Genomic DNA, 25,215 nt, shown 5'->3' on the forward strand with positions numbered 1-25,215 from the left:
GAATTAGTGGAGAAAATGGAGACTGAGAGATTTAAGATTGAGATGTTGGACTATTATAATAGTTCCCAAGGTATGGTTTACAGAATAAATATCTATAATAAGAAGAACAATGAATCTTGGGATATAGAAAGAAGTTATACAGATTTTGAGCAGGTTGATCATTTATTTCAATATAGATATCCAAATATTCCAAAAGTAAGTCACTATTTTTTAATATTTCTCCTTGCTTTCATACTATTTTTGGGTGAGGTGAGAATGTTTTTGTATAAATATGTTAACTTTTATCTTCTCAATGCACATCATAGCTTCCATCAAGAGGATGGTGGTGGCAAAAGAATAAGGAATTCTATGAAAACAGGTTTCAAGGCCTGAAGGAATACCTTTATAGTGTGTTAGAAAGTGATTTTAATATAGAAAATATGGTGTTAGCATACTTTTTGGATTTAAATCTGGTAGTATCTGAAACAGGTACTATAGCTAATACAAGTATTGAAGAACTGGATGTGGACGTATTAGAGTATTTCAGGGCCAAGTTATTGAATATAGCTAATGCTAATGAAAGATCCTTAGCAACGATGGAAAGAAAGGCTAGGGAAAAGCAGTATCATTCTTTTTTGGGGAATTCCAAATTTTTCTCAGAATTTTATGATACAGAATTCATGTAAGTTTAATGTTATAGTATCATTTAATGTAAAAGTAACTTTGAAAAATCCAGGTCGAAAAATCCTTGTTCTTTAAAAGCAAGGTTAGCTTTAGATGATAAAAAGAATCTTCCAACTTCTATATTAGACTTCAAGGATATGGAAAATATGGAATCTAAATTAAGGCAGATATCAAGTCAAGACAAAGGTAAGTTACTGAATTAAGTAAGGACGCAATTTAAATAGGTATTTCTAACTATTATAATAATAATTAAATAATCAGAAATGATTTTGATAATGGGAAAGATTTGTAGGGAGATCAGTGGATCATTGGAGTCTAAGATTAAGCCTTTTGAGGTTAAGGAGCTAAAGCTGAATTTTCAGCCAATTAATAAATCGTAGACTTTAGTTACTGGCTACTTATAATAGTACCTCAATGTAGGATCTAGTAAACTAATAGAATCTAAAGCTCGTCCTTCGATTCACGATGATTATTTGCCTGGTGATCCTCCGAAGAGGAATGTAGGAGCATCATAATTGGGTTAAAGCTCCACAAACCATCATTGTTACTTTTATTCACAATGGTTACCTCATATTGGCCGATAATGGGACATCTTGGGCAATTCCTGTTATCAAAGATATGTCTTTTACTAACTGAAAGGTAACCTTTAGCTTCAATGTTATAAAATCTGACTTTATCTTTAACATCAATAGTCTGTCCTGCATTTTTCTTTTCACATTCTACTTTGAAATAACTACTGGATTCACCAGAACCTCCAAACATTTCAATTTGCCTACTAATCATCGACTTTGAAGATTTATTGGATTGTACAAACTTTCCTGTAGTTGAGTGCAGTAAACGAATTGATTCCCCACATAATACTGGAAAACCTGCTCCTTTATAGGGTGAATCCGCTTCTCTAATGTAAAAATAACTTTCTGATTCAGATTCTTTGCTACAGGTCACTGCCTGATTCCCATTTGCCCAAGTTATCTTTGTGGTAAATAAGTGACATTTTGTATTTTGATGTAATACAGATATAGTACTTCCATAAGTCACCAAATCATTTTCTTGAGAATAAGCTTTAGACAAAACCAACCCCAAGAAAACAACCATCAACCTTGCAATAAGCCCCAACATTATCGCAAAACTACCGAATCTGAATTGATTTTCTATTTTCCGCAATTTTCTCACTCCTTATACTTGTTATGACTTATTCAAATGGCAAAATTGGCGCCTTTTCTAGTGGGGCGCATTTGCCCGCCTAAACAGTATTAAAAAGAGGAAATGTGAGACAAAAAATAAATAACAGTAGGAGATGACATGGCGGCGGAAGTGAGGGTTGGAAATGAAGTGAATAAGGTATTTACGATGTGTTTGTGAAAGATTAGATGATAAAAAGAGTTAGAAAGTATGTTTAAAGAAGGAAGAGTAGTAAAAAAAAGCTTTTTTTAAGTTTTTTGGAGTTTGAAAAGTATCTATTAAAAGATCGAGTTTGTGGCGCCAAATATCGTTACCTTATATTAAGTTAAAGGGGGAAGGGAAAAAAGGAAATTAAGAGAAAGAAAAAGGAGTTTTGTTTAATTTTCGATTTAAATTCTTTTTTACGAAATCTCTCCATACCCCAATCTTTGTTACAAGGAGAGAACCAAAAATAGATTGAATTTTTAGATTTATAGCTAGGGGAGCGTGGAAGTTTATTGTAAGAGGATGAAGATGGAGGATGAGAAAATGGAAAACACTACAATCAATAGTGATTCAGAAGATCTGGGTGAGAGTTGTGAATCAATGTTTAACAATGCAAAAGAACTAAAGGATGTTGGGAATGAAAGTTATAAGAATGGTGATTACTCAGAGGCAAGGGAAAAGTACGAGAAAGGTTTGGATCTTTTGGAGAAAATAGATCAAAAGGACGAAGAATTTGGAGGAGATGAGTTATCTGAGCTACGGCAAAGTTTGCAGCTGAATTTGGCGATGTTATATATAAAGATTCAGGAATGGTCGAAAGCTATTCAGGTAACTGGACAAGTATTAAAGAAAAACACAAAGAATATCAAAGCTTTATATAGGAGGGGTCTGGCAAGACAGGGTTTTGGAATGTATGAGGAGAGTAAGGAGGATTTTCAGATGGTACTAAAGTTGGATCCAAGTAATGTTGATGCTCACAAACAATTGAAGATACTGCGCCAAAAGATTCAAGAGGATAATGAGAAGAACAAGAGTGGGTTTAGCAAGATGTTTCATGGAGGCTTGTATTCAGACAGGCAACAGGATGTAGAGAAGAGGAAGAAAGAGGAAAGAGAGAGAAGAGTTGAAAAATATAGTAGATATCTTGCAGAGGTTAAATCAAAGAATTCTGAGATTGGCTCAGACGAAGAAGAGGAGGAGGTTATGCCTTTTGAGGAGTGGGAAAAAAAGGAGATAGAAAGGGAAAAGGAGCTAGAAAAAGAGAAGACGAGGGAGAATGAAAGAAAGGCTAAAGAGTCGACTGAGAAGAAACCAACAACAATTATTTCTAAAAAAAATACAAGTAATGATGATGTGGATTTGGATGAGGAAGACTTAAAAATTTTACAGGAGACTAAGAAGATGGGATATTGCTACTTCAAGAGGGAGTTGACAGAGCAAGAAAAGGAGTTAAATAGACAGTTCACTCCAACTCTAATAAATAACAGGGACACTTCTTCTCGTGATGCATCTCAGCAAAATGATTTGAGCTCTGCAGATCTCGACAAGTCCAGAGTTGGAATAAGCTCGTGGAATTCTAAGGGTACAACCTTTGAGGATAAGGATGTTTCAGAAGCAGCAAAGACAACTTTGAGGGGAATCCTCTTAAAAGGAGGTAGCCGTTTTAGTGGTAAGGTTACTGAAGGGGGAGATTTGGATATTTCGGTTTCAATTGAGAGCATTGAGAACTTATCTGGAGAGGCCTCAGTTGCAATGATTCGTGGTACCAGAAGATTCCTTTTTGATTTTTCTATTACAATGAAATGCGAATACATCCTTGAAAACAATGAGAATGAAAAATACTCATTTAATATAAACATACCATCTTTGACCTCCATGTGCAATGAAGACGAAGTTTTTGGTATTAAAGACTGCAATATTCAATTTTCAGGCAAACATAAACATAACCACGATCTAGCTTTGATCAAGGACTTCATATTCAAGAGTTTTTGCCTTGTAAATTTAAAGGACCGTATTAATTTGCTTACCATTGAGATCAACTCTCAATACTAACTAGATACAGCTGAGGTTAATTTTACTTTTTTTACATTTTCTTAATTTTTCTTTTCTTGCCAAAACTTACTATTTCTGGCCTCTTTAAACTGATCTCTATTCCAACTTTAAATGAAACTGAGTTTTCCAACTCATTATTTGAAACTTTTTTGTCGCTAATTGCGTTTACTTATTATAAATTCTACCTCTATATACCTTTCTTCAACATTTTCTCCTATTTCTATTTAATTTTGTTTTTTTTAATCAAACGATTTAATTTATGGCAAAATAATGCATGCATACTGCTACCCGCCAAAAGTTCGGCGGGAACTCTCATTAGGCAAAAATGCTATATTAAAATTAAAAAAATCATGGGGGAGCAATTTGGAATAATTCTAATGTAGATAATGACTATATATATATATATATATATGTATATATTTGGGAAGAAAAAGTGTAATAAGTTGTGATATTTAGGAAGTTAGTCATTGATTGTTCAATCTTATATTTTCTCGAGTTTTATTAGTTTTATCACGGATTAATTGAATTGAATTGAAAGAACTAAGAAAAGATAGGAAGAAACTAAGTATTAAATCCGATTTTAGTGGATGAACAAACAAAATTAAGCATTAGAAATACACGCGTTAGTGCAATAATATAAGTTATAATAAAATTAGTCTTTATATGTGAAATAAGCAATAAATAAATAAATATCTATATGTATGTGTATATATATATATATATATATGTATATATATATATATTATATACAATATAAATAAGTACTAAACATATTTAAATAAATATATTTAATACATTAAAATCAAAGAAATGAAAGAAAACAAAACTAGAGAAGAAAGCTATCCAGTGGTTCCAACGGACAGAATATTAAGAAATTTTAAGCAGTTATCTCATCATAATGATTCAATTTCTCAAATGGCATCTTGGCTTTCTTTCTATAGAAGCTCGGGGGAACAACTTTGTTCTCTTTTTGGAGAAGCCTTTGTAGATAAAAGTTTAAGAGAGGAAGAAAGATTGGCTATATTTTATGTATTCCATGAAATGGTAACCAGAACAATTACTATAGATGATGAGTCAAGAAAGTTCTTTCTAATAGGATATGAACAATTTCTTTTGACAGCCGCTCCTATTATTAGTAGATTAACTTTTGAACAGAGATCTCCATACTTACAAGTAGTACGTCTTTGGCAAGCTCACCAAAGATTTCCTCAAAACGTATGTGAGAGGTTAAGGCTACTATTTAACTCTCAGTCTGGTAAGTCTACTAAAATATACCAGTTTCTGGAAAAACTGGGCTCTTTTTTTTTTTTATGTAAATATTTAACCTGCTTTGTTAATTCTCTTTAGGAAACCAAGAAAGTTTAAGGAACCCATCCATTTTAGATAAAAGAGACAAAAAGTTTACCTTGGATATAATAAAGTCCTTAAACAGAATCAAAGAAGGCTACGAACTTGCAGTCAAGGCTGGAAGTAACAGGGAAATTGCTACAAATGACGGTGGCAACACAAATAACGCCGAAACCAAAACGGTCACTGACGATGCTAATTCTGACACCATAATAATTGACACCTCGTTCTCCACCGAGCCACGGAGTTTGGCACCAGAGGAAACGGAAAAGATTATGAGACAAAGCATAGAACAATACAAGGAAAGTCTAGACAAAATCACAGATGCCTCAATTCTTTTGTCTCAATGCCTACAAGACGAGCTCAAATCGTTTAATGATATAAAAAGAATTCTTGAGGAAATCTCAACGGAAGACCGAGAAGATTAATATCTTTACACTTACTATAATAAGGCACTAAACTACTTATATATAATGCCGCCCTTTATCTATATTTCCCCACACGTAATTCATACACACATGCATGCACATATATATACTTTCTTTAAAACGTGCTCGGAAATTTTCCGCTCATTAAATAAGAGGCATATGGGCTCTAGATCCAGTTATAATGTCCTCACTCTTGTTCATCATCTTCAGTGATCTTTCTAGCAAGGTAAAATCGGAGGTGACCTGAACCACTGCCTTCCAAAGGGTATTCAAGCTCAAGAGGTTGGTTCTCACTCATACTGAGTTTTACGCTATTGCTCAAAGGAGTGGCCTTGGCAAAGTTGTTGAGGTATCTAAGTGAGAATACTAACTGACATGGCTCTGAAACATCAAGAGCAACTGCCTCTGAATCTGCTCCTTCTTTTGGTCTCAAAATGATGCTTCCAGACCCTAAGGATCCCTTAGTTGAGAATCTGACATTCTTGCTAGTAACATCTATCGAGAGGGAATCTGAGAACTGCGCCATATCCCTACATAGTCTTTGGAATTCATTAGACGGCATGGTTACTACAGATGAAAAACTGGTCTCCGGAATTTGAAGACTATCCTGATCAATAGAAATCAGAGTTAGCTCAAATTCAGAAACTCTATCTCCACCTGGAGTCTCAAAGATGAAAATTAAGCTTTCAGAATCGTCATCATGTCTTAGTAAAACTTGATCATCATTTGAACATAACTTTAGTAGCTTTACCACATTTTGAGTATTCAATCCCAAAGTTCTATTCTTGTCGCATCTATATCTCTCAAAAGCTGTATCCTTTAAGTATAAGCCAACTAAAGAAACGTGGCTGTTGTCCATTGCCTGGATAGTCACACCACTTTCATTACATTCAAGATTTACATCACTAACCAAATTTGTAATGGCTTCAAAAACCTTTCTCAAAATCCCTCCGTTTGATAATCTGGCCTCGAACATCTTTCAGAATCTGATTATTAGTGATAAGGAATAAAAACGGTTTCTCAAATATTCCCTTATTTTCTTTCCTAACTTTTATCTTGTTAGTTTACTATTTACTTTTCTTTACAATTTTAATCCTTTCCCCCTTTTTGCTATATTCCCCACAACCTATACCAGTGGAGGTTACCTTTTATTATTATTATTTCCAAATTATACAGCATAGACATATTTTTTGCGTTTTGCTTGCCTACAGACGATTTTCCTGTACAATATGTTCCCCACAGTTCAATATTACATGGCGCCATATGGGGAGAATTGCTTTGCATGCAAAAAAGAGTAATTATTTAGGCACACAACAATAATTTTTAGAAAAATGAATTAAATGTCTAAATTTGTTCATTTAGCTGTTTAACCCATATAATATAAGATGTGATATTCTTTCCTTTTATTTACTCTGCGAAATAACAACTTTCTCAAATTTTCGGAGGTATTAGATGCTCAAAATTATTGCATATTTACTGCTTGACACACTATAAAGAACAAAGTTAAGTAATATTGTATTATATTCTTTGAATTATTGAGTTTTTTTTTAAGTAATTGTTTGAACTTTCTATTTTTAAATAGCATCGCGCTTCAGAAGGAATCTAAGAACAAAGTTTAGCGCCATCTATTTTTTTTTATTTAAAAAACAGTCAGGCTAAGAAAACTGGAGTTGTTTAGGAGAATAAATTAGATTTCTAAAATGAATAGAATAAGGTATATATTTAATGAGCAGGGACTTTGGGGTTCAATCACTAGTTTTATCTCTGCAAAACATACTACAGTGCGTTCTTCTGCAACATTAAGGAGTTTTGTCAAAGAATTAGGTACAGCAACTAATGATCGTAATATAATATCTTCTACCAGCTCAGTAGCTTCAGGAATTCAAGCTGCATTTTCAAATGCAGATAGTACTCAGTCTTCAAGATTCTTTTCAAGTACATTTTCTGTTTTATCACAACATTTAGTTAAACTGACTGACAATTTAACTGATAATGTACTTCCTATAGATATAATCCTACCAAAAGCAAACGCAATTCAGATGTTCACAAGAAAATTCATTGTTTTAGTAATCTTTGCAGGGTTTTTGGGATTATTTCCAAATTATATTTTTCACTCACGGACTCCTGGATTATACTTTGGGAATTTTTTTAGTGGAAGTGGAGCTTCTGGGCAGCAACTAAGCTGTATTTTAAGCTACTTTAATATCATGGCAAATAAAATATCTTCTAATGATCAATTAACTCTTGATCTTGTAGTCTTTGAAAGACACTATAGGCATCCAAGCCCAGAAAGTTTTTTTACATCTTCAACATTAAATATACAACAGACAGTTTTAATTAAAGGATTTATGGAAACCCATAACCCCGGAGGACATGTAGTAGAGGCAATTTTTGGTAATAAGGTGGTTGGTAGTGCAGTTCTATCAAATGTTATGCATCAGGAAGAGATAATGATGACGGTTGCTCCGGAAACTTTAATTTCACGTATTTTTCATACCGATTTAAATGATGAGGATGTCATTTCCTTTAGGGGATTAATGAAGTTTTCTAAATACAATGGATACGGCTCAAGTTTTTCTTATGCTCCAGCTAATGAAGAGGATATGTATAAACCACTAACAAGAGTATATGGCTCAATTGATGCCTTAAACAAGGGGTACCCTCAAAAGCAATTTACAGTGCAATATGCCTTAAGAGAACTCAATAAACTATTACCTCTATTATGTAGTGATTTCTACGGAGAATCAGAAGAAAAACATCGCAGTCCTTTTGTTACTGGATACTGGGGCGGTGGAGTCTTTGGAGGAGATATTCCATATAAATTTGTTATACAGTTATTAGGGTCTTGTGTATGTAATAGACCAATGGTGTATTCAGATGCATCAAATAAATTGGATTTAAACCAAATTCGTCGGCTCGAGTCGAAATACATGACATGCGGTGAGCTTGCCAAAGCATTCTTTCAACTCCAGAATGCTGGAAGGATTACGTTTAACAACGCCATAGGTGAACTTTTAAAGTAGAGGGTATGAAAGTGTTTGGGACATATGTTTACATAGAAACCTAGCTTTCTTGTTCTAATAGGGAGGGAGTTTCCCCCGTAAAGATGTTAAGCTATAGTTCTAAAAATTTTTTGTCAAATTAACCTCATATTTTACATGCAAATCCTCCAAACACACAAACTAGATTCGCGCATGCAAATGCCGGTATGGGCCAAAAATAAGCCCCAAATACCTGCAACCCACTTCTCTATGACAGCAAAAGAATACTAGAGAATAATGATGAATAATTAGATTCTACATACTAGATAGTGGCGGCTAGTGCCGCCTGATAGGGCTAAAATTCTAAAACGAGGTGAATGCCCGTAGGTGAATGCTCTTGGAAGACGCAGAAAATGAGGAAATTAACCATAAAAGGGAAAACCCTCAAAGCCTCAATTAAGCACTCCTGAGAACATACAATAGGACTCACATCACCATAAATAGGAATTAAGTACCATCAATAACAAAGGTGAAGATGAAAATCGCTTCGACTATATAATATATACATATATCGAATTGCAACAAAGCAATATTGAATGTTTAAAATTCTTGTGAATTTCCTTGTTTGGACTTGGATTTCTTTGGTAACAAAACAGTTGGAATGTTTGGTAAAACACCACCACTGGCAATAGTAACATTACCCAAGAATTTGCTGAGTTCTTCGTCGTTTCTAACAGCTAATTGGATTTGTCTTGGAGTGATACGTGTCTTCTTTGCATCTCTAGCAGCATTACCAGCGAGCTCGAGAAGCTCAGCACATAAGTACTCCAAAACAGCAGCAAGATAGACTGGAGCAGCAGCACCAATTCTCTTTGCATATCTACCTCTCTTTAAGTATCTTGCAACTCTACCGACTGGGAATTGTAATCCTGCCTTAGCAGAGTTGGACATGGTTTTACGGGTAGTCTTCTTTCCTCCACCTCTTCCGCCTGAGCTCGTTACTTTTCCGGACATTCTTTCTTGATTTATTTTCTATTCAATATACTTTTTTTCGTTATATCAAAGCTGCGATTATCACACCTTCAAAATTGATAGAACTGTTTCCACTTCCTTTACCGTTTTTTTTTACTTTATTCATTATCCACACTTTCTCCCCACACCTGCTCTTTTCACTTATTTTACTTTCTAGTTACTTATTTAGCCGCTATTTGGCTTTTGGCCACATATCTAATATTCCACTCAACGTCATGTCTACAGGGATTGGTTCATATATAATAGAGGCGGGGGCATTTTTGTGTAGGAAGGAAGTGGGACATGAGTTGAATTCGCGAGTCAGAACGCGAGGAATTTCGTTTTTAAAAAAGATATTTAAAATGAAATGAATAGTATTGATGATTAAGGAAAGCTGAGAACTATTAGGGTTAGAGCATGACTTGTTTTAATATAATTTTATTTATATTCGATGCCTAAACATCTATCGTTCTTAATCTATTTAATTTTTTTTTAAATTTATACGTAATTGCATGTAATTTTAGTTATTAAAGATGAATAATTATTTGTATGCAACACCGGTACATAAATTTTTTTTAATTTGCATTTATGTCCACATGTATTGGAAGTTCTCACGTAATAAATAGCATGCAAGCTGCCATGCAAAAAATAGTTTAGAGAAACAGAATATAATTTGAAGGTAATTAATTGATTAGAAACATAAGATTAAATAATGAATAAAGTTAAATACAGTTTAAAAAGATTGATTCTATCTTAAATTTAATATAAAGGAAATTACAAAGTATGATTAATATTACCAATGGTAATTATTTGATTATGTTATAGTGAAAAAATGGGTGAAAAAGTTGGTTGGTTAAGCTTTTTTTCTTACAAGAAATAAGGATTGAAATAATGGTTTGTAAAAGAATTTAAAAAAGGACGTTGAAATATTGAGGTGGCAAAAACCACACATTAAATGTAAATATTGGACATAAATTTAAGAATTTGGTATTTAATATTAGAAGGTTCGAATTTGTGGAAGGAACAATAGTAATAATAATAGTACAGATATATAATTTTCGGTTTTGAATTAATTAGTAAAGTTAAATTAGTAGGAATTCTCAAAAAATTTTAAGTTTGTTGTAATGGACAAATATTACGTAACCAATCATATAGGCGAGGGAGGATTTGGAGAGTGCTATTTGATAGAGACAAAAAAGGGAGAACTTAAGCAAGAAAAGTTGGTGGCTAAAGTGGTTAATATGAGTAGAATGACTGAAATTGAAAAGAAGAAGTCCATTCAAGAAATTAAAATACTTAATATTATTAACCATATAAATCTGATAAAATTAGTTGAGTCTTACACGACTAAAAATTTACTTTGTATAATCATGGAGCTTGGCGAATATGGTAGCTTAGATGGCGAGATTGAAGCAAGAAAAAAAGGGGGAAAAGATAATATTTGCTTTGCTGAAGATGAAATATTGTTCATTTTTCTACAAATTGTTCTTGGAGTCAAATACTTGCATGATAATAATATTATACATTGTGACATTAAATCTAATAATGTTATTTTATTTTCCAACGGAATGGTTAAACTTTCGGATTTTGGTATTTCCAATATTTTGTCGTCAAATAAAGATGAATTTAATAAGTCTGAAAGATTTTCCAATCTCTTAATACAGGGTTCCATTTATTATCTAGCTCCTGAAATATACTCAAATATGCAACATGACAAAAAAAGTGATTATTGGAGTATTGGTTGTTTATTACTCGAACTATGTTCTTTGGAAAGAGTTTTTAGAAAATATTCAATGCAAGAAATGATAATATTTTCTGTAAAAAATGAAGATCAATTTAAAAAGGAAGTTAATAATCATATTGAAATGTATGGGGTAAACAAGAGGTATTCTCAAGATTTGGTCAACATAATTAAAGGCTTACTCAACCCTAATCCTGAAGAAAGACTAAATATTGATAAACTTTTTCAGTCAAATAAATACATCTTGAATTTCATTAACATGTTTTTAAATACATGTAAACATAAACATTGGAATCAATTCAACAGCATTTGCAAAGAACTAAGCACTTATACTACTCAATTTACTAATGAAAGAGATAAAGTTGATATATTAAAACATCCTTTCTGGATCAAACAAGATGTAGATACTGAGAACAAAAACTCCAAATTTTTTTTAAAGCAGAGTTTGGATGAATGGTTTAAAAGTCAGGAAGTGTTAACTTATCATAATTTCTCAAAAAGCAAAAGCTCAATAATTAGTAACCAAAGTTCTAATAATAAAGATAGTGAAACAAATCCAAATAAATACAAAGAAATTATTGATTATTTTAGACAAAAAGAAAAGAATAAACAGAATGGAAGGCGACTTTCTAGAAAGGAAATATTATTGCAACTCGAAACTACTGTTGAATTCTTTGTAACACAACTTAGTGCTTTTAATAGTAAAAAAGTTACCACTGAAGAAATTATTAAAAGAAATCTTGCAAGCAAACTTTTTGATAATAATGGTACTAAAAAATCAACTAATAGTATTAGAAACTCTTGTAAACAAAGAAACTCACAAAAACTACCATCTACAATTAACAAGACAAATAGTAATGCAAGTTTGAGGAAGAACTTAAGAGTTAAATACGATAAAGAAAGAGAACAACTTAGAGAAATTATGAGAAAAGGAAGAGCAGAAGCCAAGCTGAAGGGAGATACGGAAATTAACACAGTAAAATGATTATTTTGCGCCTAAATAGAAATAATGGTAATAAAAAATAATTTCTCTACTTATTAATATTATATTATTCTTAAACCATTTAATTAAAGCTGCTGAAATATCAAATACTTATTTTTGGTCATTCAATTTTCCCAATGTAAATTATGGATGAATTACATCCACTTTTCAGGAGTGATGTACCTTCTACCAATGAGTTGAGATCTAATGATATATACTCAGCTCTCGTTGAAATCTCCACTCAAAAGAGTCAGAATACTTCAAAAAATAATGCAAGGTTTCATTCGTCAAAAGCGGATAAGAACTTATCTGAAGTCTCAGTAATTTCAAAAAGTATTAATAAAAAATACAATTGTGAGAAACACATAAAAAGCAGGTATAAGCGTCATTTAAACAAAATAAAGGCAACAAAATTAAATATGGAACAGGAAAAGAGACAAGAAATTCCTGATAACATTAGTACTGAAGACCATTCAAATACCAATGATATTAATAATGATAAAGAAGAAAGGGAATTTGCTGAAATGGAACTCTGTATGTCTATTTGGTCTAGCAAAAATGTACTTTCAGGGTAATAAAAAAGATTTTTTTCCCATTCTCCGTCATATAAAAGTAATTAGATATTAATATATATATATATATATATATATATGTAACCTATTTAATGCAATTATATTTTAAAACTATTGTCAACTTTCCTTTTCTTATCATCTTCTAAAAAATACAAAAAAGTTTGATATTTATTAGTCAAAATCAAAATTCAACTACTAACAATGTTACTTTCACCCTTGTTTCCTCTTTAATCTTCCCCTCTTTTTTTTAAGATCTTTTTTGACGGTACCTACATTAATTTAGAAAAGGCGGGAATGCAAGCGCCACATGTCGGTATTAATTATTATAGAAAATTGGTGTTAGTGTCGGAGAAAAAACAGAGAAAAGAATAAAGTAGAAATGAGTGGAAAAGAGACATTTATTGGAGGAGATGATGTGGGAGCAATCATTGTTGATGTAGGTAGTTATATGACAAAGATAGGATATGGTGGGGAAGATTGTCCAAGACAAGTTTGGCCATCAGTAGTAGGAGTTAGAGAGAATGCTGAAAAAAGGTTTCCATTAAATTTTTTGAGTTATTTGGAAGAAGTTTCAGTGGAACCTTGTTTAAATTTTGTAGATGGTAGCTTAACTTTGAACGAGAATGTATTTGAAGAAATTATTAGAAAAACAACAGGAAAAGGAGGTCTTTCAACGGATTTAAGAGAACATCCGGTATTATTAACAGAGCCATCAAAACATAATAGACAAATCAGAGAGAAGGAAGTTGAAATTATGTTTGAAAAGTTTGATGTTCCTGCAGTTTATACGGCAAAAAAGGCAATTTTGAGTGCTTTTTCTGTGGGTAGATCATCTGGTTTGGTTGTAGACATTGGAGCAACAACAACTTCAATAGTTCCAATATTAGATGGATATACCCTTCAAAAACCACTATGCGAATACCCAATAGGTGGAGATTTTTTGGATGATCAGATTGCCAGGCATTTACTAAAAGAGAAGAATTTAAGTATTTCTCCCAATTTTTCTGTTAGAAAGATAATTCACAAAGATAAACCATTAAGTTATGAGCAAGTTAGTTTGGAAAAAGTGAGTAGTTCATATATTGAATATGGTAGAAGAGAGGTTTTAAGGAACATAAAAGAATCTATTTGCCGTTGTGCTGAACATGAAGAGATAGCAAAAACATCATCAGCACTAGCTACATCCACTTATGAATTGCCAGATGGTACTTTAATTGATTCTGAACCTATTGGTATCCGTGTTCCTGAATGCCTTTTAAATCCGGATATGATCATCAGTGATTCTGACCTACCTGCAATAAACACTAATGGATTTCCAGGACTATGTTCTGCAATATCTAATACTATTATAGCTTGTGATATTGATATCAGAAAAGATTTAATAGGGGCAGTGATTCTAACAGGAGGGACATCCGTCATTCCAGGATTAGCTGATCGTGTTTCAAAATCTTTGGCTGAAGATGACAAATTGTCGGGAGGAGGGCCTAAATTAAAGATTATATCTCCGAATTCTACAATAGAAAGAAAGTTTTCGAGTTGGATAGGTGGAAGTATTTTAGCATCTCTGGGTTCCTTCCAACAAATGTGGTTCAGTAAAGAGGAATACACTGAACATGGAGTTAAATTGGTTGAGAGAAAGTGTTCTAATTAACTATCGCAACTACTCCTTCTTTACTCTTTTAAGCTAATTTATAATGATTTAATATTATTATTACTGTTATTACTATTATTCATATTTTTATAATCTTATCAGTTTATTCTTTAATTAATTTGAGCGATATTAATTTCGACTAAGTATTATATACCTCTTTTTGAAATATTTTTAAAGTGGAGTTTAATTATACGAATTTTGTAGTTAAAAAGTCTCTCATTCATTTCTCTTTCTTTTTGGTATAATTTTTCTATAGGACAAGAATCTAGTAATTTGCATGTTGCGTGGCGCGCGCGCCACACTGTGAGTATTGGCAAGTATTATTAAAAATAGAAGGGTAGTGAATAGATTCGAAAATACTATTTAATAAGAGTGGGGAAAAATCTATGTATTCTAATGTTCAAAATCAGAATACAAAGAATGAATATTTGATAACAACATCCGACTATTTGCTGGATTTGAGCCGTCCGCAAAACAAGAAAACAACAATTTCTGTGTATAGGGGTATAAATAATATAGAAACAATTCATACATTAGGAAAAAAAAACATAATACAAGTGAGCTCAGGTTTAAATCATGTTTTATTTTTGACATTGGATTCTGAGGTTTATTCATATGGGACTGGACTATTTGGCCAGCTTGGCCATGGAGAATCCATACAAAAATTAAAGGAACCAAAAAAAATACAAAACATCGAAGGAATAAAGAAGATAACAACGGGAACTTACAGTTCTATAGCTCTAACAAATAGAGGTGAAATATATAGATGGGGATTGTATGATCTAAAGAGTCCAATAGTGTTCAAACCAAAATTGGAGACATTTTTTGGAGGGAGGAATAAGGTTGTGGAGGTGGAATCATATAAGGAGAAGACATGTATAGCTTTAGACAATGGCGAGATATATGCTTGGGATTTTCACAATCCTAGGATAGAATTAATTTGCAGGCTTAGTGATACAATAGTTCAACAGATTTCAATAGGAGCTTATTTTACACTAGTTTTAGATTCCGACTCACAATTATTTGTATGGGGAGATAATACATTTGGTGAATTTTGTGAAAGTGATATGTATATATATAATTCAAATTTTCCAAATTTTAGTAGGTTAAGAATAGAGTCTTGGGGTCTTTCAACAAAAAATTCAGGTTTAAGAAATGAAAAAGAAAATGAATCACCAAGTAATGTTCATGAAAATGAGAAGAACGAGAAAATTTTGGGTGGTAACTCAAGGGAAATATATATAGAAAAGATATCATGTGGTGAGAAGCATTGTTTAATATTAACTTCAATTAATTCTATTTTATGTATGGGAGATAACACATATGGGCAATGTGGTATACTTGATGATAAAAAAAATATTTACCCTCCAATCACTTTGAAAAAATTTAGTGAATTAGATTTTTTAAAGCCATTTATATCATGCGGTAATAGATCGTCAGCAATCATTTCTCCAACTGGTAAACTTTTTTTATGTGGACAGTTGTTTGAAAATTCAAAATCCAACAAAAGGGTTGGAGTTTCCAGATATGCTGAAAAAATTGAAAACCCCTATCGGCTTTCTACCGAGTATTCAATTATTCACAGGAACTCTTCTGTAATTAATTTCAATGATAAAAATTTTATCGTAATCTCAAACTAGTCTTTCCTTTTAATTAGTTAAGTTATAATAGCCCTGAAAGTGGAATTAGTACATTCTTTGTTATTCTAATACATTAATTATAATTAGCTTTTCTTCTTCAAAAATTTTATTTACGCGTAATTATTACGTGTAATTAATTAAAGAGGCCCTCCTGCATGTATGCATGCAATATAAATTGTTGCCGGTATATGAAAGTGTTGACCACATAATTTATGTTATTGGTGAAAAAATTGAAATATTCATTTCTTTTTGCACATCAGTTTCGTAATTATTTTTTAATGAATAGTAAAATCAAAAGTTTGGAATTGCTTGATTTAATCAATCAAACTTAGAGTAAACAGAATATGTTGTGTGGTAAGGTAGATATTAATGGAAAGATTTAATTTATATCAAGTTTTTTCTTAAAGAATACTTTTAGAAATTAAGTAATTTAATAAGAAAAATGATACAATTATATGATATAAAAGACTGCATGCATGAAAGAATTTTTTTGGTTGCAGCCACACAAAAGTGAGAGTATAATTATGATGTAAAATGGTGTGGGAGAGGAGATAAAAATCAGAATTGATCATTATGCATACATATGTATATTTAATGGAGCAATATTGACAGAAATTTATAAGGATTTAGAATGAAAGAAGAGTATAATTTAGAATGAAGAAAATAATGTATATTTTATTATTTTCAATTTTTTGTTTGGTAGGAAATGTAATTTCTCAATTGATAGTATCTGAGCAAGAAATGTGTATGAACGGACAATGTAAGAAGATGTTGAATGGTCATTTGGTGATACAAAACAATCAGGTAAGTCTTTTGGATTGATGAGAAAAATTTAATTAGATAAAGATTTCAAATTTTAATAATTAACGACTCTATAGGATGTATCTTTGAATTTTGGATCATCAGAAGTAAACGGAAAAAATGCAAAGGAATCAGACCCTGGATCCAGTGGATTTAAGATTACAATTAAAAAGTCTCCAATATTGATTGCATATGATTTGAGTTATGCTTCAACATTGTATCATGATTTCCAGGAGGATATAAAATTGTTTTCGTTTAGCCAAGTTGAAGGTGACCCATATAGATTTTGTGATCATGAGTTAAGAAGTTGCCAAAAAGTCAGGGACGAATATTTATATGGAACTCCCAACTGTAAGTTTTGATGAATTCATTTGAATTCACTAATAATTCATTGAAAACCTTTTTTAATGATTTGCAGTACCGCCTGGCCAAAAGAACTGGACTCAAGAAACTCCAATACCACCAGGATCTCAAGGATCATGTTGTTGGTGCCCAGAATTATATGTTACGGTAAGTATTATTAAGTGGGAGTGGTAGGGACAGAGTGGAGAAAAAGAGGCTATTTCGTAGGACTTTATAAGTTCCAGAAATAAACTAATAATCAATCAATTTAATTAATCGTTTAGATAAATACGAATGCACCTTTTTCAAGAGCTACATTACATTGTTCATGGATACGTAAGTTTGATTAATAGTGTAAGCATTCATTGTTGAGTTTTTGTTTAATTTAATTAAATTAACTATAGAGCAAAGAATGTGGTGGAATGTATACTTATCTAAGTCATGCCCGGTTTGGATACCACCATGGTGGACGGCTTTTAGAATAGGAGGATGGAACTGGCAATATTCATTAGAAGTTGAATTGTCTTGGTTTAGTCCAACAGAGTCGTCAATTAATAAGTTGTCAAGTACAGAATTGGAAAATATGGAAGATGAATGCAAGAAAGAAAATAAAGATACCACAATAGATTGTTCAAGGATAAGACATAAAGAGTCTGGAATACAGACCTCGGTGCATACATTAAATTCATCATCTCCATCATTTTATGATCCAAATTTCGGAGCTTCAGTGCAGGTAATAAGTTCAGGACCTCCTTTTGGAAGTGCTAATGCAAAAGATTTGAATGGTTATTATATGTTACAACCAACATTTTCTCCAAAAGGAATGCCTACAAGTATGGCAATTCCTCCTTTAAGAAATGGCTGTGGAAAAAGTTCAAAAAACCAGACTGAAGAAGAGAGTAATGACTGTTTGAAGCCAACTTTAATCATTCCTCCAGAAAACGCAGATTTTACAGGTGTTTCTTGTGATAAGATAGGAACAAGTGTTCATACTTGGAGCTCAATAAATGGTAGGTTTTGCTATCATCCACCTGGAACTTGCCAAAGAGCTCAGGTAGCTCACTTTTATAAGAAGGTAATAGAAGATCATTCTCTTGGAAAAATATCTCAATATTCGGTAAACGCACAAAATTCAGGTTCACCACAGCTAATATTGGATTCACTGGGAGAGATTGGCCAAGAGGAGGTAACACAGAATGACATGGAGAATATAACCAATATTCAATTACGTAGATTCTTTCTTGGATACACTTTTGATTCAATTTTTGACACAGAAATTATGTTTTCAGTCGAAGCTTCTTCTGTATCTTGGGTAGCAACATCTTCTCCTGGAATTATTACGTATATAGAGCCACCACCTCTCGAAGCTTGCACAGCAATGAGTAGTTATGGCTGTCCTCTGAAAGTTTATGTAAAGAATAGTGGTAAGTTTTTATTCATATTATTTTTAAAACAAACTAATAATTTGACAAAAAAACGATTTTAGGGGAAATTGATTCTGGTTTCGTTGTTCAGATACCTTACTGTACAAAGTCAGGAGTACAGACAAGTGAGGTAAGTATATGAGAGTTAAATTTAAATGATTAATTAACACATTAACCAAGGTTGATCCAATAATGGCTCAAACAAGAAAAATTAAGGCAAATTCTATAGGAATTTTTACTTTTGTATTGGGAGTCTCAGTATTAACAGGAAGTGAATACAAATGTGTTGTAAGTTTCTTTTTAGTATATTGTAATAAATGCATAATTAAATTGGAAATCATTATTATATAACTAATATGTTGATATTTTCTGCATTAAAATTTTAGGTGGTATTATATAATTCGTTTTCCATTCAATTGGACCAAAACATGTTCACATTTTCAACAACTTCTATGACGGTATGTTCAGTTTAAAGAAAGTTATATTTTTGAATATATTAACTTTCATTGTTTGTAATTTAATATTTAATTTAAAAAACAAAGATCTCTATTGCAAGTTCTGATTCGGTAATTTCTGATGTAGTAGTGAATCAGACATCGTTGACAAACAAAAAATTTGAGTCCATGTTTACAGGAAATAAATGCCTTTCATGTGGATTAAATTTCTGGTGTTTGATAGCAAACGGTAAGTATAAATGAATAAATTTCTCAAAATTCCATTTATTATGATATACTTTAGTTGGGGATTGCATAAAGCTTGGAGTAAAGTGTATAGGAATACTGCTTGGAACAATAATAGGGCTTGTAATATTATTAAAGTTGATAAAGATAATACTTCAGTTACGTAAAAGTAAGAGGATTGAAACAAAGATAATTACTAGTCAGCAAGAAATTCTAGGTGAAAAGAGAAATAACTGATTAAGAAAAAAGAAAAGTTAACAATTATCGGTATATCTAGTAATATTATTACCAACAATTTTTCCAGTACTTTTATCAATATGAATAGTAACTACTCCAAGATTTGGTAATTGCCAAAATACTGATCCTGAAAAATAAAGATGAATTAAAAATAAGGATAAAATTTAACTCAAACCAATTCATATCAAAATAAAAAAAACAAACCTTTTAAAAGTCTTTTTAAAAAGTAATAATGTGAAACCAAAACAATCTCATCATTTTCAAGGCCTTCATAATTTTTGATGAAGTTGATAAATTGTTGAATTCTTTGATCCACTTGATCATAATTTTCTGGAAGTACTATAAAATCTTTAAAGTTAGTATCAGGAAGAAATGATACATCAGCTTTTGGGTAATTTTTTATTATTTCTTGTCTAGATAAAGAAGGAACATCCGAAACATATAAGGCTTTTTCTCTAACAAAATCCAATACACAAATTTTGCAATTATCAGAAGATCTCTTAGAGATTAGATTTGAAGTTTCCATGGCTCTTCTCAAATTGGATGTGAGTATCATAGAAGCTCTTTCCATAATTGGCTTTCCTTTATATATTGGCTAATTCATAAATATTCCAGGAAAAAGAAAATATAGTTAGAAATGGTTAATTTTTTCTTGGTTTTATATTCCAATACTATTATTACTTACACCGCCTTTATTACCGAAATGATTTGCATTCTCAATCCCATTCTTCGATAAAGGAGCATCAAAAATACCTGAAAATTTAAAAGGAATTATACAAATATTGTTACTTCTATTTAATCATTTTATTTCAATCCAATCTAATCAAAGGTTTTAAAAGTTTATTACAAACATTAATAAGCTTAAATAAGTTATACTTGAATAGATTGGGTTTTTTTTCAGGCCAAAATAGGAGAAAATAAATATTAAAACTTACCAGGGTCTTTGCCAGACAATAACTCGTGTATATTTAAAGTTTTTATATTATGGTTCCTCAAAGCATTCATGGTACTCTCAGCATGCCGAATACAATGTACAGTGATAATATTCTTATTGTTAGTTTTTGGACTGTTAATTATATCACTGCATTGCTTTTCATTGGATGTAAAATTAGTTGGGATTTTACTCAAGAAAGGAAAAGCTATTTTTTTAAAATCCAAGTTTTTGTTATTTTTTTGGAAGACAAATTTTTTCAAGACTGCTTTAACTTGAAACATTTTTTTTAATTACACAATGTAATATTACTGTATTTAATTATGATACCAGAAATTTTAAATGGTTGTATTAAAATGGGAAAATTTCAAATGGAAAGCATATTATTTATTAATTATTTTTCAATTATGAACAAAAAGAAAATAATCTTTTTTTTTTTTTGGCTTCCACCAGCAAAATTTCCTTTTTCTGTAAACCCCACTTTAACAAACTTCACAATTAATCATATTAACAATACCAGCATAAATTATCTTAAAATATTTATGCATGCAAAATTATTTTTAATAACATTTAGGCGGGGGTTTCTGGCGGGCCAACATGATTATATTAAGTCAATAATGAAAAAAAGTCAAGATAAAAAAAAAGGACTCTAAAGAAGAAATAGGACGGGGGAAAATAGAGATTGAAATGCAAGAAATTGGATGCAGGTGCTATTTCAAATAAAGTAGTTGAATTTTTTTGGTGATTTCGAAAGTTTGGATTTTATTATTGGTTTTTTTTTCTTTCACTCTCTTATTAATCTTGAAGAGTTAAAAGAAAAATGGGAGTACCAACATTTTATAGGTGGTTATGTAACAGATATCCCTTGATAGTTAAGGAGTTAAAAGATGCTGTTGATGAGGAGACGTGTTTAAATGACTTGGAGTTGACAGAACCAAATATTAATGGAGAATTTGATTGTTTGTATTTGGATATGAATGGTATAATACATCCATGTTGTAATCCAAGCGGAGGAGACAAACCAAAAGATGAGGCAGAGATGTTTACAAGAGTATGTGATTATATAGATAGATTATACGCAATGATAAGACCAAGAAGATTGATTTATATGGCAATAGATGGTGTTGCTCCAAGAGCAAAAATGAATCAACAAAGAAGTAGGAGATACAAGACAGCCTTAGAGATGGATTATAATAGAAGAGCTTATGAAATAGCTCAAGAGGAGTTTTGTAGGATAGGTTATAAATGTCCTGAATATATTGAAAAATGGGACAGCAATGTAATTACACCAGGAACTCCATTTATGGAGAGACTAACAATGTGTTTACATGCTTACATAAGAAGAAAATTTGAGACAGATGAATCTTGGAAATCAATTTCAGTAATATTTTCTGACTCAAATATACCCGGAGAAGGAGAGCATAAGATATTAGAATTTATTAGAACTCAAAGAAGTAATGAAGATTATGACCCAAATACCAAACATGTTCTATATGGATCAGATGCAGATTTAATTATGCTTGGTTTGTCTACTCATGAGACTCATTTTTATATAATTAGAGAAGCAGTCAGAGATTTCAAAGTAGACTCTCCATCATCTATTTCAATAGTGTATAATGCTTGGATTAAGAAAATTAAAGATTTAGAAATGGAAAATGATAATGGAGGTCTATCTATTGGTTCTTTTGAAAAAGGCCCAAATATTGGGAAGAAACTTCGAATTTATTCTTGGTGGTCTGATATTGAGATAGTTGACCTTTCAATGCTTAGAGAATACCTTAATTTTGATTTTAATGAAATAAAAGAGCAGATTGAATATTTGAAAAGTGTTAAAGAAAGCCAAGTAAAAACAAAGGAAGACTTTCATTATGATTTTGAGAGATGCATTGATGACTTTGTATTTCTTTGCTTTTTTATTGGTAATGACTTTCTTCCTAACCTCCCAGTATTTAGTATTTATAAAGGTTCACTGGATCAGATTCTTGGGATTTATATTAGAGTATTACCTAGAATTGGCGACTATTTGACTTTGGAAGGAAACATTATTCCAAATTCTATTATTCAATTTTTCAGTTACCTTCGTGATTTGGAATACGAGATCATTATTCAGGAATCTAAGTTTAACCAACGGGCAGGTGGAAGTGCAAGGGGAAGGTTAGACCAAAATAGCAATATAGAGGGAGATCAGAAAAATAATTTGGAAGAAGACCAGATTGGAGCCATGGAGAAAGGTCAGAATTCTGTGGCTTTATCCTCATCATTACAAACATTATCATCATCATCATCATCATCATCTTCTTCTTCTTCTTCTTCAAAAGCTCCACAATCGACCAACACTGGCAGACCTACGGTTTCAGCTTCTGAAATAGAGTTACTTTTTGGTGAAGATGCAACTTCTGGAGTAGAATCCACGGTTACCCATAATAAACCAGTAAAAACAGAAGAAGAAAAAAAAGAAGAAAATGAATATTTTTCAGAAAAGAATTTTGGGAAAAAGAGGCGATTCGATAGTATTGAGTCTTATTTCCAAGAGCATCTGTCAAAATTAGTCAAGTATTTATCAGAAGTAGAAGACTACAACGAAGAGAATATACTTATGGATAGCAACTCTTTAAACTCAAACGATAAAGGAGCTAATACAGAAGGAGATAATAGAATGGGAAGAATTCCAATCAATATTGATGACCCAGAGAGTATATTCAAATATAGATTGAATTACTATAACGGTAAATTTAGAGCTCAAATTAACTTTCAAGGTGAGGAAAATAATGGAAATGAAGGAAAAAGAGAAGAGGAAGCTAAATCTAAATTAAATGAAATTTCCGATCAAGTTTGCATAAATTATTTAAGAGGATTGTCATGGGTACTTAGTTATTATTATCATGGGGTACCTAGTTGGGATTGGTATTATCCATATCATTATGCACCATATGTAATAGATATTGTAGAGGCAATCAATAATGTAAAAAATGAAAATAAAATCAAAGAGTCTTTAATTGGTGAATTTGAGTTGGGGAAACCATTTACTCAATTTGAACAATTAATGTCAGTACTTCCTCCAAAATCTGGAAAAATATGCCTACCTAAAGAGTTTTATAATATGATGATAGATAAAAACAATCCTCTTAGTGAGTTTTATCCTATTAAATTTAAACAGGATCCTAATGGAAATAAACAGAGGTGGAAATGGGTTGCTTTGCTTCCTTTTATAGATCAGAAGATATTATTAGAGACTGTAATACCATTGGAAAAAGAAATGGATACTTTATCCAACTATAGAAATAAACTTGGATGTGATATTTTGTACAGTTTTAAGTTTTCTCCCATTAAGAATATTCTTGAAGAAAATAACCAAAATTCATCTAATAATGATAAATTTTCTATTAAAATTTACGGTATGCCTATTTTTGGATACATTCAAAATTATTGTCATCCGGATCTAAAAATTCAAGATCATGATCTTGAACAGGTAACGGTACCAATTATTGAAACTTGTGAAAATATCCAACAAGGTAAAGAAATTATTAAAAAAATGTTGAACGATGATAGAAATAATAGAAATTGGACAAGTATATTAGAGAGTTCATTTAATCATAGAATTGATCGACCAAGTTATGTTATTGGATATTTTAAGCTTGAAAAACTGGAAAAGAAAATAATTTGGAAAGATCCGACAAATGATCATTTTCAGATGTTTAAAGTTGGGTTTGGATCCAAAATTTTACCTAATTCAAATACTTTTTTAAACTCTATTTCAGAATTTGATTTAAAAAACCAGGAGAGAAAATTCAAAGGATTTAAAGCTAATCAAAGCCAGAAAATTCTTTTTAAGCTTTTTAATTATTGGAATTTAAATGTTGATTTTAATCAAAATTCTCAAGTTATAAACTTAGAAGCTAAATCTTTCTATAATCAAGGCAACTACCATGAATCAAATTTGTTTGGTAACAAAAGATTCAGGGACCAATTTGACACCAACAACTACTCATCTTCTAATTATTCCTTTTATTCTGGAAGTCACAACCATCACCAACAAAATAGCTATAGACATCAGCATCTAAACTACGAGCACCGTAATAGTAATAATAATCATCGCAATCACCATTACCATAATAATAATAACAATTACTACTCATCATACTCATCATCATCGAGACAAACTCCTCACAACCATTCCATTCGGACAAACCACTTTGAAAACCGTCTGTATGACCATGAATACTTCTTAAAGAACAAAGAAAGAATTTTCAGTAGTCATGACGGTGCTGAATATAAAGATCCGGGTTATAACCAACACAATAACTCCGATAGATATCTAACTCCACACTTTCCATCATCAGGATCAGGGTACCGACCACATGATGAACAATTACACAGCCAGAACTTACAATCAGGTATGAGAGTTACACCACGTGCCAATAGTTACAACCAACACAACAGAGACTCTAATTCTTACTTGAGTCCTCAAAATCCTTCTAGTCACTCTAATCACAAAAAAAGCAGATGGCATTAAAAAAATTGTTTAAACAATAATATTACTAATTCAACTAAATTAACTCCTTATT

General features: G+C 31.6%; 14 protein-coding genes across 14 annotated transcripts; 10 read left to right on the top strand and 4 right to left on the bottom strand.

The window, feature by feature from the left end:
* Window positions 1–15: 15 nt before the first annotated feature.
* cubi_03438 (uncharacterized protein) lies at window positions 16–1,043 on the top strand (the record flags this gene model as incomplete). Its single annotated transcript, XM_029020451.1, has 4 exons — window positions 16–195; window positions 306–661; window positions 746–849; window positions 925–1,043. 4 exons carry the CDS (start codon window positions 16–18, stop codon window positions 1,041–1,043), a joined length of 759 nt encoding a protein of 252 aa, XP_028874895.1.
* Window positions 1,044–1,104: 61 nt separating this feature from the next.
* cubi_03439 (uncharacterized protein) lies at window positions 1,105–1,782 on the bottom strand (the record flags this gene model as incomplete). Its single annotated transcript, XM_029020452.1, has 1 exon — window positions 1,105–1,782. One exon carries the CDS (start codon window positions 1,780–1,782, stop codon window positions 1,105–1,107), a length of 678 nt encoding a protein of 225 aa, XP_028874896.1.
* Window positions 1,783–2,352: 570 nt separating this feature from the next.
* Window positions 2,353–3,882, top strand: cubi_03440 (uncharacterized protein; the record flags this gene model as incomplete). The annotated part of the gene is made up of 1 exon (XM_029020453.1): window positions 2,353–3,882. The coding sequence occupies one exon, from the start codon at window positions 2,353–2,355 to the stop codon at window positions 3,880–3,882; it is 1,530 nt and encodes a 509-aa protein (XP_028874897.1).
* Window positions 3,883–4,692: 810 nt separating this feature from the next.
* On the top strand, window positions 4,693–5,657 carry cubi_03441 (uncharacterized protein; the record flags this gene model as incomplete). The annotated part of the gene is made up of 2 exons (XM_029020454.1): window positions 4,693–5,137; window positions 5,230–5,657. 2 exons carry the CDS (start codon window positions 4,693–4,695, stop codon window positions 5,655–5,657), a joined length of 873 nt encoding a protein of 290 aa, XP_028874898.1.
* Window positions 5,658–5,844: 187 nt separating this feature from the next.
* cubi_03442 (proliferating cell nuclear antigen PCNA) lies at window positions 5,845–6,633 on the bottom strand (the record flags this gene model as incomplete). The annotated part of the gene is made up of 1 exon (XM_029020455.1): window positions 5,845–6,633. The coding sequence occupies one exon, from the start codon at window positions 6,631–6,633 to the stop codon at window positions 5,845–5,847; it is 789 nt and encodes a 262-aa protein (XP_028874899.1).
* A 724-nt stretch (window positions 6,634–7,357) lies between these two features.
* Window positions 7,358–8,680, top strand: cubi_03443 (poly (ADP-ribose) glycohydrolase; the record flags this gene model as incomplete). The annotated part of the gene is made up of 1 exon (XM_029020456.1): window positions 7,358–8,680. One exon carries the CDS (start codon window positions 7,358–7,360, stop codon window positions 8,678–8,680), a length of 1,323 nt encoding a protein of 440 aa, XP_028874900.1.
* Window positions 8,681–9,238: 558 nt separating this feature from the next.
* On the bottom strand, window positions 9,239–9,652 carry cubi_03444 (histone H2A; the record flags this gene model as incomplete). Its single annotated transcript, XM_029020457.1, has 1 exon — window positions 9,239–9,652. The coding sequence occupies one exon, from the start codon at window positions 9,650–9,652 to the stop codon at window positions 9,239–9,241; it is 414 nt and encodes a 137-aa protein (XP_028874901.1).
* A 1,121-nt stretch (window positions 9,653–10,773) lies between these two features.
* On the top strand, window positions 10,774–12,375 carry cubi_03445 (protein kinase; the record flags this gene model as incomplete). Its single annotated transcript, XM_029020458.1, has 1 exon — window positions 10,774–12,375. The coding sequence occupies one exon, from the start codon at window positions 10,774–10,776 to the stop codon at window positions 12,373–12,375; it is 1,602 nt and encodes a 533-aa protein (XP_028874902.1).
* A 143-nt stretch (window positions 12,376–12,518) lies between these two features.
* On the top strand, window positions 12,519–12,947 carry cubi_03446 (uncharacterized protein; the record flags this gene model as incomplete). Its single annotated transcript, XM_029020459.1, has 1 exon — window positions 12,519–12,947. One exon carries the CDS (start codon window positions 12,519–12,521, stop codon window positions 12,945–12,947), a length of 429 nt encoding a protein of 142 aa, XP_028874903.1.
* A 376-nt stretch (window positions 12,948–13,323) lies between these two features.
* cubi_03447 (uncharacterized protein) lies at window positions 13,324–14,595 on the top strand (the record flags this gene model as incomplete). Its single annotated transcript, XM_029020460.1, has 1 exon — window positions 13,324–14,595. The coding sequence occupies one exon, from the start codon at window positions 13,324–13,326 to the stop codon at window positions 14,593–14,595; it is 1,272 nt and encodes a 423-aa protein (XP_028874904.1).
* A 386-nt stretch (window positions 14,596–14,981) lies between these two features.
* On the top strand, window positions 14,982–16,235 carry cubi_03448 (uncharacterized protein; the record flags this gene model as incomplete). The annotated part of the gene is made up of 1 exon (XM_029020461.1): window positions 14,982–16,235. The coding sequence occupies one exon, from the start codon at window positions 14,982–14,984 to the stop codon at window positions 16,233–16,235; it is 1,254 nt and encodes a 417-aa protein (XP_028874905.1).
* A 666-nt stretch (window positions 16,236–16,901) lies between these two features.
* cubi_03449 (uncharacterized protein) lies at window positions 16,902–19,719 on the top strand (the record flags this gene model as incomplete). The annotated part of the gene is made up of 10 exons (XM_029020462.1): window positions 16,902–17,039; window positions 17,114–17,387; window positions 17,455–17,546; window positions 17,663–17,714; window positions 17,783–18,802; window positions 18,865–18,932; window positions 18,983–19,090; window positions 19,189–19,260; window positions 19,345–19,486; window positions 19,541–19,719. 10 exons carry the CDS (start codon window positions 16,902–16,904, stop codon window positions 19,717–19,719), a joined length of 2,145 nt encoding a protein of 714 aa, XP_028874906.1.
* A 17-nt stretch (window positions 19,720–19,736) lies between these two features.
* On the bottom strand, window positions 19,737–20,934 carry cubi_03450 (uncharacterized protein; the record flags this gene model as incomplete). The annotated part of the gene is made up of 4 exons (XM_029020463.1): window positions 19,737–19,846; window positions 19,924–20,314; window positions 20,405–20,472; window positions 20,655–20,934. The coding sequence occupies 4 exons, from the start codon at window positions 20,932–20,934 to the stop codon at window positions 19,737–19,739; spliced, it is 849 nt and encodes a 282-aa protein (XP_028874907.1).
* Window positions 20,935–21,470: 536 nt separating this feature from the next.
* cubi_03451 (exonuclease) lies at window positions 21,471–25,163 on the top strand (the record flags this gene model as incomplete). The annotated part of the gene is made up of 1 exon (XM_029020464.1): window positions 21,471–25,163. One exon carries the CDS (start codon window positions 21,471–21,473, stop codon window positions 25,161–25,163), a length of 3,693 nt encoding a protein of 1,230 aa, XP_028874908.1.
* Window positions 25,164–25,215: the final 52 nt, after the last annotated feature.

Source organism: Cryptosporidium ubiquitum (assembly GCF_001865345.1).
Source record: "Cryptosporidium ubiquitum isolate 39726 chromosome Unknown contig_3, whole genome shotgun sequence".
In the NCBI taxonomy this organism is placed as follows: Eukaryota; Apicomplexa; class Conoidasida; order Eucoccidiorida; family Cryptosporidiidae; genus Cryptosporidium; species Cryptosporidium ubiquitum.